Below are 12,858 nucleotides of genomic sequence, written 5' to 3' on the forward strand. Positions count from 1 at the left end.
CAGGTGGCTAATGACCTATTCTCACTAGTGACTTCTTTCCTATACTAACTCTTTTCCTCACCCAAACTGATTTGCAATTTGATTCTTTGAACCCAAAATAATTTCTCACTACTTTACTGACCTCATCATTTAAGTCACCTTTTTCTTTTTCTCATAACCTCCTAGAAGAATCAATCAGGCCTGATTCATTGTCACCCGATCCATGGCGAACTTTCACTCTCTCCACCATCGATGCACAGTGGGACAAATGTGTTTCATTTACAAGATGCACTGCAGTAATTTACCAAGGCTCTTTCAACAGCAGCTTCCAAACCTGTGACTTCTACCACTTTGAAAAACAGGGCAGCAGATGTATGGGAAGATCCTGCTCTGCTAAGATCCAAACAATCCTGCCTTGGAACTGTATTGCTGTTCTTTCACTGTTGTAAGGTCAAAAGCCAGGAATTCTCTTATTAACAGCAATGCTGGTCTATCTATATCATTGGCCTGCAGTGATTCAGCAAGTTGGCTCCAAAACTTTCTCAAGGGCAATTAGGGAAGGGCATCAAATGCTGACATCCTATGTAAGAATTCTAAACAGTTACATAAGAATGTGCAGTGGGAAGGAAATATATGGAGCAATGTGTTTCGTGATGATTTGCTGCTGGCATGGTTGGGAATAGCTAAGGATATTTATTAAATGTGGAGGTTGCTGGAATGAAAGATGAAGAGATCATGATTCTGGGATGGAAGAGAAGATGTGACAGCAAAAGTGTGGGAAATGGGGAAGACACAATTAGGGGCACAATCAGATGCAGTGGAAGTGAGTCCTCAGTGAAGGGACAAATGATAAACCCATCGGATGCAAACTCTCAATTTAAGGGATTAGGTTTAACCAAAGGTTATAATGAAAGGAATGTGAAACACAATTGTTTGACTATAACTGACAGCTGTCTCCTTGGAAATAGCAACAGTTTTTTTTAGATTAGATTAGATTAATAACAGTGTGGAAACAGGCCCTTGGTGGGCGGCACGGTGGCACAGTGGTTAGCACTGCTGCCTCGCAGCGCCAGAGACCCGGGTTCAATTCCCGACTCAGGCGACTGACTGTGTGGAGTTTGCACGTTCTCCCCGTGTCTGCGTGGGTTTCCTCCGGGTGCTCCGGTTTCCTCCCACAGTCCAAAGATGTGCAGGTTAGGTGAATTGGCCATACTAAATTGCCCGTAGTGTTAGGTAAGGGGTAAATGTAGGGGTATGGGTGGGTTTCGTGTCGGTGTGGACTTGTTGGGCCGAAGGGCCTGTTTCCACACTGTAATGTAATCTAATCTAATCTAAAAACAAGTCCACAAGTTACCCGCAATGCACTAATTAGTCAAATGCATTGAGCAGATTTTGATAGACATATATTATTGCCCTTTTTGGATTTATATTTACAAGGGAGGTAAATTTATTTTGATCAGTTCTGTCGAGGCTTTTATTTTTAAAAAATCAGCAAGTAATTTAGAAATCTAAATGTATCATTTCTAAGAAGTTAGTCAGGTGGATAAGAACTCCTGTAGTGTTAACAGATAAATAATTATACTGTTGAGTTTACGACAGTTAGACCTTAGTTATAATTAGGCAAAAGTGAGGACTGCAGATGCTGGAGATCAGAGTCTAGATTAGAGTGGTGCTGGAAAAGCACAGCAGGTCAGGCAGCATCGGAGGAGCAGGAATATCGACATTTCAGGCAAAAGCTCTTCATCAGGAATGAAGGCAGGGAGTCTCCGGGGTGGACAGATAGCTGGAAGGGTGGGGTGGGGTTTAGCTTCAGAACAGAAAATTCAAATTCCCAGTTCAGGGGAAGATAGAGTTCAGTTCAGAAGAGAATGATTTTTCTCCCTGCAGGAGAATTAAGCTTTTTTAGATCGCTCAGGGGAACCAGTCACCATGAGAGCAGTAGCTTCTTGTGTGTGGAGTTTCCAAGATGGGAAGGTTTTATACAAGTCTTCAAGTTGTTAGAACTGAAAAAGACTGAAGCAATTGAATTGTGAAAGATTTAGTCCAGCATACTTGGAAAGGAATTAAAAAGTTGCTGAGAGAGAACTAATGTTTGTTAGATTGAATCACCATAATGGATAGTGTTGGGATATAGGGTGAAATTTTGTTTTGATGTTTGTGTTAAGATCTTTCTAACTGTCTTATAAAGATTTATTTGTTTTATTTCCTTATTCTTTTGTGTAATAAACCTATGTTCTGTTGTTAAAGAACATTTTCAGCCAGATGTGAACATGTTTCAGTGAAACTAACTGCAAAAACTAAACCACATGATCTACCAACCCAGGTTTCACCTGTGATCGGACTCGTCCAATGTTACCATCAGCTGGGACCACAACAGTGGTATCAATGTGAGATGCGGTTCATTGATCACATTGTATAAAAGGAAGTGCGGATGCTGGAAAAACAGAAACAAAAACAGAAATTGCTGAAAAAATCTGGAAGTCTGGCAGCATTCGTGGAAGGAAATCAGAGTTTAATATTTCGGGTCCAGTGACCCTTCTTCAGAATAGACCTAGAAATAGGGTCAACTGAAAGGTGTGAACGGAGCAGTGCAGAGCTTTCAATTTACCCCAGGAGAGTAAGAAAGGGAGTAAGAAACTTTGCAAAAAAGAGTTTGTGAAACATTGTGCTTTATCAGCTACGGTCACTTTCTGGTTTAGAAATCTTGTTTGTTTTTATTTGCACGAGCCGCATCGGCCAACTTTATTTCAGCAAGTAACACAACTTAATCCCAGTCCACTTCCCCTCTCTTAATCCTACCCCCACCAAACTCAGAGCCCACCTTGTCCCACTTCCTCACAGCAGCAGTAACTTTCTGGTACCTACACTGAAACATTGTGAAACCTGCTGTGAATCCAGCTTACCTTCGGAACAGGGCGGATAGTCGAAAACTCGCCAATACGCTCCCTTTATGTTTCGAAGTAACTGGGGATCGCTATGTACGTGCTACACATTTTAAGGAACTGTTAGTAGTCAGACTCGATTTGAGGAGATGTGGTTGCTATTTCTTGCGGAAGTTTGGCGAAAGCACTTTTTCAATTAAATTTCCAAAAACAGAACAAAATATAAACTGTTAACATTGGACACCGTTTTAGTAATGTTTGTCATCTCATTAAACTCCAGCGCTATGAATTGATGATATCCACGCTGATTGAGAAACGGAATGAAGCAGTTTAAGAGTCTGTGGCTTTAAGTTTTCCCGGCTGTACTGCAGAGAAATCCAGTTGCTCCAAACAATTTATCCGTATCCCAATATTCTGAATACTGCTGGTGGTTTCTGAATAGTATTCACGAGACCATTGAGCCTCTCGGCGGACTATATTAGAAAACTTGTCCAATTGTCTCGCACACTCTCAACTCTGAAAGAATACACGAACGAAATTACTTCAGGGATCAAGTAACCTGATGCCTTTTGTAACTCTACAGCGTTTTCATCCAATTTACAATGTTCCAAATCAAATCTGCCCACAGCATTCCGCTCCTGCAGTATTCCCAAGAGGAGGAAATCTGTGTTTGAAGAATAAAATTTCATTGATTTAATAATCAAAATGCAATGAAATCGTGAAATGTCATAACTTGTATTTTACAATGTCGCAAATGACAACATTAATTGTATCATATGGATTGGGAGGTTAAATTAATATAACCCTGCTATGAACAAACATGTCCCATCCTCATTTTTGTTCACGGAGTCGGAGGATGATTCCTCACTGATATTCTTTGAGTCAAACCGGTTACAAATGTTCAATTATCGCGACGGTCTAAATACACACAAAAGAGTGAACTATTTACCGAAACCAATCCAGCACAATTTCCGTGGTAGGTACATTCTGAACTCCTCGGTCTGTGCCTGTAACTAACTGCAGTCGCTAGAATTTAAATTGGAACATGTATCGATCCTTGTAAAGAATAAAGATTTAGTATCGATTAACAATCTTCAGTTAATATCACAATCTCCGAACATTCCACGTTGAATGTATTTTATACAAAGGGGCACTGATTACCACATGTTCAGAAGATAATTTAACACCCTGAGTTTGTTTTAAATTTTGGCGGTTACTTTCCTCCATTGAATGAGTGATTGGAATTGCTAACGAATGCTCCTGGAACAGTGGCGGTTCGGAAACGTGCGATATAACCTGGTTATTTCGATATCAGCCTCACACTGGCTTTCAAAACATTGCAAATAAAACGAACAATTGCAGGTGCCAGAGATCGGAAACAAAAAAGCTGGAGAAATTCGACATTTCAAAAAGATTCTCATGAAAGCGAAAGGCGGCGGATTCCGCTCAGGTCAGGATAGACAGGACACACCGTTCTGTTAAAATAGAACTTTGTGCAAGGTCCCAGACAAGAAGAAAGTGGTTTCGTTTCTCCTCCCAAGGAATATCGAATTTGGGGTGATTTATATTTCATTTCCAGTTTGAAAACGACCAGTTAATATTCTCACATCGCTCCTTTTTTTCCATCTGATTGGATAAAGTCTGGGCTGTGTGATCTGAAGGAATTAATTGGGCAAATATGTTTCTAAGGTTCAATTGCGTTTCAGTTGAATCGTTGGAAGGTGCTGGGGTCTGTACAACGGATTTAAGATTGCCTTCAAATCCCTGACAGAGGACACACTCAGAAATGGCATTTTAATTCAATTCTGATACAATTCTGTTGTCATGCTTCCATTAACATTCCGATCTTTTGTTACAGTACCCGTTGTTTAACCCGCTTAGTTAAACGAGTACGAGAGAGAGAAACAACGAATTTGCTGAAAAAAAAACTCAGCACCTCTGGCAGCATTTGTGAAAAGAAAGCAGAGTTGACGTTTCGGGTTTAGTGACCCTTCAGAACAGGTTCTGATCCTGTTCTGGAATTTTTCCAGCAATCTCACCTTTTGTTTCTGAGTTCCAGCATTCACAGTTCTTTCAGGGTTATTTTTTTCAGATTGAGCCTTTCTAAATAGGGGTAACTGGACTCGAAAGGTCTCTCTCTCTCTGTCTCTGTCTCCATCTCTCCACACAGGCTGCTAGACCTACTGAGGTTTTGTTTCAGATCTCCAGCATCCCCAGTTTTATGTTAAAGAAGAGAAAGAGAGAGAGAGATAGGGAGCTGCGTGTAACTCAGTGGAGTGGTTCAATTTCACGGTGTTGTTCATTTACCTGCAATGTCTCAATCTGTTATAGAGGTTTATAAAATCATGAGGGGCATGGATAGGGTGAATAGTCAAGGTCTTTTCCCCAGGGTAAGGGAGTCCAAAACTAGAGGGGATAGGTTTAAGGTGAGTGGGGGTGGTGGTGGGGTGGGGAATTAAAATGGACCTAGGGGCAACGTTTTCAGCAGAGGGTGGTATGTGTATGGAATGAGCTGCCAGAGGAAGTGGCGGATGCTGGTGCAACTGCAACATTTAATAGGCATTTGGTGGGTAAATGAATAGGAAGGGTTTGGAGGGATATGGGCCAAGTGCTGGCTAGATTAATTGAGGATACCTGCACCGAAGGGTCTGTTTCCATGCTGTACACATCTGTGACTCCATTTCGATAGTACCCATGGATCCATTGGATTGCTCGAATCCTCCCAACCCCTGAGTGACCCGGGTATACCCGGGTACCTGGTTAGTGCATTCAAAGCCCACTTGAAGTGATTCGGGCTGACACTTGAAGGGCTGGCTGGGAGTGAGGAGGTGATGTTACAGTGAGGGCGGAGGGGGTGATGTAATATCCGACTACCCCACCATGTAAAACATTAAATCGAGCCCCACAGGGAGAGTGGACTGGTGTCCTCTTGATATCCGGGTCAACATTCAAACCAAACCCAAACCCTGGGATCTTTGCATGTACTTTGCAAACGCTCCTGTCCACGCCCATCCCAAGCAGTGACTGGGAAAATAACACGCCGCCGTGAAGCTTTGCGCGATGTTAGATTTTGATTTCAAACCAGATTTTAGATGTTTAGGCATTTATGACACGCGAAGAGCCGCTCAGGCCGGTCGGTAAGAGATCAGAATGACATGGGCAGCTCGATGACCCAGCTCTCCCCGTGGTCTAAGTCCAAGGTTGCTCGGACATCCAATCATTAAATGTTGAGAGTCCAGTTTAAAACCGGCGAGTTTGTTTTGCATTTACCTAGCAACTTATTATCAATTCCAAACGCCTTCGACGTTATGCTACTTTGAACTTCTACGCCCCTGAAGGCGGCGGAGTCGCGGTCGGTTTTGTGACAATGTGGCTGGGTTCTTGCTCGGTTGGGGAATCGAATGGGAATACAACGAGGTAAAAACAATGACTGCAGATGCTGGAAACCAGATTCTGGATCAGTGGTGCTGGAATTGCTGTGCTCTTCCAGCACCACTGATTCAGAATCAAATGGGAATATCGAGTTCGAAACGCAAACAAATTGTGTCACTTAAAGCAGCCAGGGCAGGATGGATTGCCTTGTTCGGCTGCACTGTGGGATGTTGGGTTTCTTCAGGTTGGGCCCCCTGCGTTACTCTGGCTGTATTGTAAAGACAAACCTGACAACGGATTGGATCCCGGAGACTTGCGGCAGCACTGTCAGGTTCAAAGGCTTGTTCTGGTACATCAGGGGTACAGAGAGCATGAGAATCGGACCTTCTGACCCAGGGGTGAGGACACGTCCTCCGCATCACAACAGCCAGTTACAAATAGTCTGAATCTGTACAGATACGTTATCACACACCGCCAAGATAGATGGGATTTGGACCCCGACCTTCAGCACCAGAGGCAGGGACACGACCACTGCAACATAAGGTCATGGGGGAGCTCCAAATTAACCGTGAACTGGCTTTGTGAGTGAGTGAGGGAAGAGGTACCAGTCTGCACTGGGACCAGGTACCTGACAGCTCAATACTAGGGTGCCTGAGACCACTATACCCGGGTACTTGACAGCAATATACCTGGGTACCTGAGAGCACTATATCCGGGTACCTGAGAACACTATACCCGGGTACCTGAGACCACTATATCCGGGTACCTGAGAGCTCTATACCAGGGTACCTGAGAGCTCTAAACCTGGGTGTCAGAGAGCACTATACCCGGGTACCTGAGAACACTATATCCAGGTACCTGAGAGCGCCATACCCGGGTGCCTGAGAACACTATACCCGGGTACCTGAGAGCACTATACCCGGGTACCAGAGAACTCTAAACCTGGGTGCCTGAGAGCACTATACCTGGGTACCTGAGAACACTATACCTGGGTACCTGAGAACACGAAACCCAGATACCTGAGAGCACAATACCTGGGTACCTGAGAGTACAGTACTCGGGTGCCTGAGAGCTCTATATCCAGGTACCTGAGAGCACTATACCCAGGTACCTGAGAGCTCTATACCAGTGTACCTGAGAGCACTACACCCGGGTACCTGAGAGCACTATATCCGGGTACCTGAGAGCTCTAAACCTGGGTGTTTGAGAGCACTATACCCAGGTACCTGAGAGCATTATACCCGTGTACCTGAGAGCTCTAAACCTGGGTGCCTGAGAACACTATACCCAGGTACCTGAGAGCACTATACCCGGGTATCTGAGAGCTCTAAACCTGGATGTCTGAGAGCACTATACCCAGGTACCTGAGAGCACTATACCCAGGTACCTGAGAGCACTATACCCAGATACCTGAGAGCACTATACCCAGGTACCTGAGAGCTCTAAACCTGGGTGCCTGAGAGCACTATACCCAGGTACCTGAGAGCACTATACCCGGGTACCTGAGTGCTCTAAACCTGGGTGTCTGAGAGCACTATACACGGGTACCTGAGAGCACTATACCCGGGTACCTGAGAACACTATACCTGGGTGTCTGAGAACACTATACCCGGGTACCTGAGAGCACTATACCCGGGTACCTGTAAACACTATACCTGGGTACCTGAGAACACTATACCTGGGTACCTGAGAGCACTATATCCGGGTACCTGAGAGCACTATACCAGGGTACCTGAGAGCACTATAGCTGGGTACCTGAGACCACTATACCCGGGTACCTGAGAGCACTATACCCTGGTACCTGAGAGCTCTAAACCTGGTTGTCTGAGAGCACTATACCAGGGTACCTGAGAGCACTATACCCTGGTACCTGAGAGCTCTATATCCAGGTAACTGAGTGCTCTAAACCTGGGTGTCTGAGAGCACTATACCCGGGTATCTGAGAGCACTATACCCGGGTACCTGAGAGCCCTAAACCTGGGTGTCTGAGAACACTATACCCAGGTATCTGAGGGCACTATACCCAGGTATCTGAGAGCTCTATACCCGGGTACCTGAGAACACTATACCCGGGTACCTGAGAGCTCTAAACCTGAGTGTCTGAGAGCTCTAAACCTGGGTGTCTGAGAGCACTATACCTGGGTACCTGAGTGCACTATACCCCAGTACCTGAGACCACTATACCCGGGTACCTGATAGCTCTATACCCGGGTATGTGAGAGCACTATACCTGGGTACCTGAGAGCTCAATACCCGGGTACCTGAGAGCACTATACCAGGTACCTAAGAGCTCTATACCAGGGTACCTGAGATCTCTATACCCGGGTACCTGAGAGCTCTATACCCGGGTGCTTGAGAGCACTATACCCGGGTACCTCAGAGCACTATACCCGGGTACCTGAGAGCTTTATACCAGGGAACCTGACAGCTCTATACCTGGGTACCTGAGAGTTCTATACCCAGGTATCTGTCAGGTCTATACCCAGCTGCTTGACAGCTGTATACCTGAGTACCTGACAACTCTGTACCTGAGTACCTGACAGCTCTATGCCTGAGTACCTGACAGCTCTATGCCGGAGTACCTGACAACTCTGTACCTGAGTACCTGACAGCTCTGGACTCGGATTACTGAAAGCTCTATGCCCAGGTATCTTACAGGCCTATACCCGGGTATCTTACAGGTCTATATCCTGGTGCCTGACAGCTGTAAAGCCGTGTATCTGACTGCCCTTGGGACCAGCCACCCCTCCAGGTGCTCCAGAGCCATAGGCACCTGAGCCAGAATCCCCGCCTTCCCACTTCCCTTTCCAGCCAATCAGACCGTTGAGTGGGCAGGAGGCGAGCCAATAGGCTGAGGCCTGGATACGGTGGCTGGGCTGTGCCCGGGTTTGGTGGGGGTGGTGGGAGGGGGGAACCTTTAGCGGAGCGCTCAGGCGAGCGGCTGAACAGAGGCAGCTCCGGCAGAGCCGGACGAGATGAGGAGCTGCAGAGAGCGGACAAGATGCGCTGCCGGCTGCCGAGCCCCGGCTGTCTGATCACCCTGCTGACGGCGGCGAGCATCCTACCCCCGGGAGAGCCTTACTTCGGGTCGGTTCCTGGCTCCTCAATGTAGCATCCATCCTCACAATAACTCTTAACGGGATAAAGCCTCCTGTTTCAAGCTGTAACAATGTTGCTCCGGAATAGTAATTGGGGATAGAGTTTGAAATATTCCAGCCAGACATTGAAAGCTGGTGAACTCAAAGAGAAAACCACTGCTGTCTCTGTAAAGTTGCACATTAGTTGTCCCTGTGCCTCACTCTATTTGCGTCAGTTAGTCTGACAGGTACCTGTCCTTTCCATCCCCCCCCCCCCACTATCCATCCTTCCCCCTCCTGAATCATTCTCTTCCTTTCTCTTGGAGCAGATTGACCGGGAAGGAGCCGCTCTCCGTGCTATCGAGCCCGGTCCTGGAGGACTCGGGGCCCGGGAAGGTTCACCTCAAACAGTGCGACAGCTTGAAGCTGTTCCGCCGCCAGAAGCGGCTGTGCCGGAGAGAGCCCGGTCTGGCGGAGGGGCTGAGGGACGCGATCCGCCTCAGCGCACTCGAGTGCCGCTACCAATTCAGGACGGAGCGTTGGAACTGCAGCCTGGAGGGCAGGGCTAATCTCCTCAAACGGGGTGAGTAGGGCGAGGGGGTTAGTTTGTATCGGTCCCTCAGAGTAAGCTTTGAATAGCACCACTGATAATGAATGATGTTATATTGGGACATCCCTAATTAGGTGAATAATCTGCTTTAGCTCCGGGAACTCTGTTCACTTTCACATGAGCAACAATGTATAGCAGATGGAGATCTGTGTCTCTGAGTGTGTTACGCAATGTGTTATGTGTCTCTGCGCGTGTATATCCGTGTATATTGTTGTCTGTCTCTCCTTGCTGTTTGTATGTATATCCATGTTTGATTAGACCTCTAGATGTGCTGTCTATCTCCTTGCTGTTTGTATGTATATCTGTGCTTGATTAGACCTCTAGATGTGTTGTCTCTATGTTTGAATATACCTGGGTGTGTGTCCATGTGGTTAACTGTGTTCCTCTCGCTTTGCTCGTCTGCGTCTCACTGTGTGCCTCGCTGTTTTTGACTATATCTATCTCTCTCTCTCTCTGTGTCTCTGTCTTTGACTATATCTGTATATCCCTCTGTGTCCCCGTCTGATTATGTCGGTCACCCTGTCTCTGTTTTTAACCATATCTGTGTGTCTGTATCTCCGACTTTGACTGTGTGTCTTTTTGTGTTTATCTCTGTACATTTATCACTCCTCCGTCTGTTTGATTTTCCAGTCTAAGGACTGGACACTTTAATTTCCGGGATTACATACACATTCGAAACCTCTTTCACCCCAACTGTAACCGCTCCGACCAATCTCAGTGGCTCGCCATCTCTCTCCGCCAGAGATGGGCGTATTGGACGCAACTCCCACTTGCTCTAATTCGTAAACACCTCTGAAATGATCCGGCCTGAGTTGGGGAGGTGGGGGTCGATACTCGCGGTCAGTGTTTTCAAATCGCGTTCAACAAGTTCGCCAGAACAAATTACTTTCTGGAAGCGCACCTCTAAAGACACAAAGTGCCGGAGAAGCTCAGCCGGAACTGTGGAGAGAGAAACGCAGCAGAACGTTTCCAGACCAGTGACTCTTCAGCCTCCAGAGCGACTTGAGTCTGAAGGAGGCAGGCTGTGAGGTGGAAGGTAGTGTTCTCTGAGTAGGAGGAAGCGGGGGAAGGAGGTTAAACGAACCCCCGATATCAGTGTGCGGTTCCTGGTAGGAACAGGGACCTTTCACTCGGTGGTGGGGAACTACCTTAGAGATCCACTGCTTGCCATTTTCTATAGAGTATCAGACAGTATTTCAGGCATAATCTTGTTGTGCAGTGTAGAATACCAAGATAACATTACACCCTATCATTGCCCATGTGATATTACCATGTTCTGAGGAATCCTGGTGAGTTACAATAGAGCAATTCGCATTACCGCGAGATTCTCATGACCCTGCGGTATATTGAGCAATGCAAAATGTCATTCGTTACAGCATGTGCTCTGCTCCGGGCAACCAACATATCGGAATATATTGAATTTGGCAGAGCATTACTGTATTCGGCAATATTTGAGGAGATTACAGCGGATTATAGAATATCATAGATTAGATTAATATCAAAGGAGGTGAAATAGGATATCTCGGTCCACAGTTAAATATTGCAAATAAAATGTGACCTGGGAAATCATTGCAACGTATGCGGTGTTATTTGGAAGTGGGTGCAGTGGTCACTGAATAGTTTAGTTGCACACTGCAGTGAGGATATCATTGGATTGTATCGGGTGTTATTGAAAACAGGGTTGGAACCACAGTGAGATTCACCGATAGGTTTTTAGATGGTTCGTGCCAGATCCACACTGTTTGGCACCAATCTGAAAAGAGGGTGTGTGAAATAATATCGGGGGCTGTTTAATGACAGCGGGCTCGGGTTGAAACGCTGATTGGGAGGTCTCCTGGTCTGAGTGCAAGGCGTATGCCCCCTGTCGGAAACGGACTACAGCGACTCGACAGGGAGGCTCCCAAGATACGAGTTTTACCCCATTCAGGGGGTATGCTTCCGCTGGAGTGAAGGTTCTGCCAAGCAATCCATCCCGTTTCAAGATTACCCATCCCCACCTCCCACCCCCACCCCCGCCAACCTCCACCTCCCTAAGAATTTGCAGTTGAGTCCTGGGAAGAAATTGCAGGTTTCTTTTTGGACTGAGCTGCGGAGTTGTGGTTAGGTGGGCTGGCCCAACAGCTTTCTCTGTGCATTAAGCTCCATTGCCCAGGGTTCTTTAACTTGCTTCTTCAAACAGTATCCTCACCGGGGATAGAAGTCAACCGCTCCCTTCCAATCCGCGCCGAAAAGCTTTCCCCCTTTCAGCCTGGTCCAGTCAGTGTGGGTGAGTCACTCAGCCCCTGAGCTGGAATCTGCACCCTGCCACCACCCACACATACCCTTTGTGGCTCTTCAGGGGTGAATCGTGTCCCGGGGTCAGTCACCAAGTAAAACGCAGTTATTACTGTTTCTAGAATTTGCGGATCATAACCGCTTCTGGCTTTGGGAAAGGACCTGCGTGTGTGAGAGAACATTACCCTCCCGTAACCTGGCTGTGAGCGGGGTTGAGGTATTGTGTGATGGAGTTTTGTTTTGTGTTTTCTCCACGTGCGCCTGTTATTATGTAGTTACGTATTTCGAAGCAAAACGTTTGGATTCAGGCAATGCTCATCCAGGGAGAGCTTTTCGAACCGTGCCTAAGTAACACTGCACTTGGGAGAACACACACACACATTCACAGACCCGCACTCTCCCCTTCTCATACACACACACACTCTCATTCACACACATTCACACTCAGACTCACTGTCTCCCCCACACATGCGTTCACACTCATAAACTTTCTCTCACCCACACATCACATTCACACACTCTCCCTTTCTCACACACTCACTCACTCTCTTCCCCCTCACACATTCACACTCAGATTCGCTGTGTCAACTTCACACATATCCACACTCATAAGCCGGCACTTTCTCTCACCCACACATCACACTCACAGATTCACTTTGTCCCT

The 12,858-nt window shown here is 46.6% G+C and overlaps 1 protein-coding gene across 1 annotated transcript in view; it reads left to right on the plus strand.

Annotated features, from left to right (window-relative positions):
* Positions 1-9,211: 9,211 nt before the first annotated feature.
* LOC122540017 (protein Wnt-9b-like) overlaps positions 9,212-12,858 on the plus strand; it is a 40,686-nt gene continuing 37,039 nt past the window's right edge. Inside the window, exons 1-2 of the mRNA XM_043675305.1 lie at positions 9,212-9,320; positions 9,640-9,893. Of these exons, the coding sequence (XP_043531240.1) occupies positions 9,235-9,320; positions 9,640-9,893 (340 nt within the window). The 5' untranslated portion in view covers positions 9,212-9,234. The remainder of the gene's footprint in view (positions 9,321-9,639; positions 9,894-12,858) is intronic.

Source organism: Chiloscyllium plagiosum, chromosome 33 (genome assembly GCF_004010195.1).
Source record: "Chiloscyllium plagiosum isolate BGI_BamShark_2017 chromosome 33, ASM401019v2, whole genome shotgun sequence".
In the NCBI taxonomy this organism is placed as follows: Eukaryota; Metazoa; Chordata; class Chondrichthyes; order Orectolobiformes; family Hemiscylliidae; genus Chiloscyllium; species Chiloscyllium plagiosum.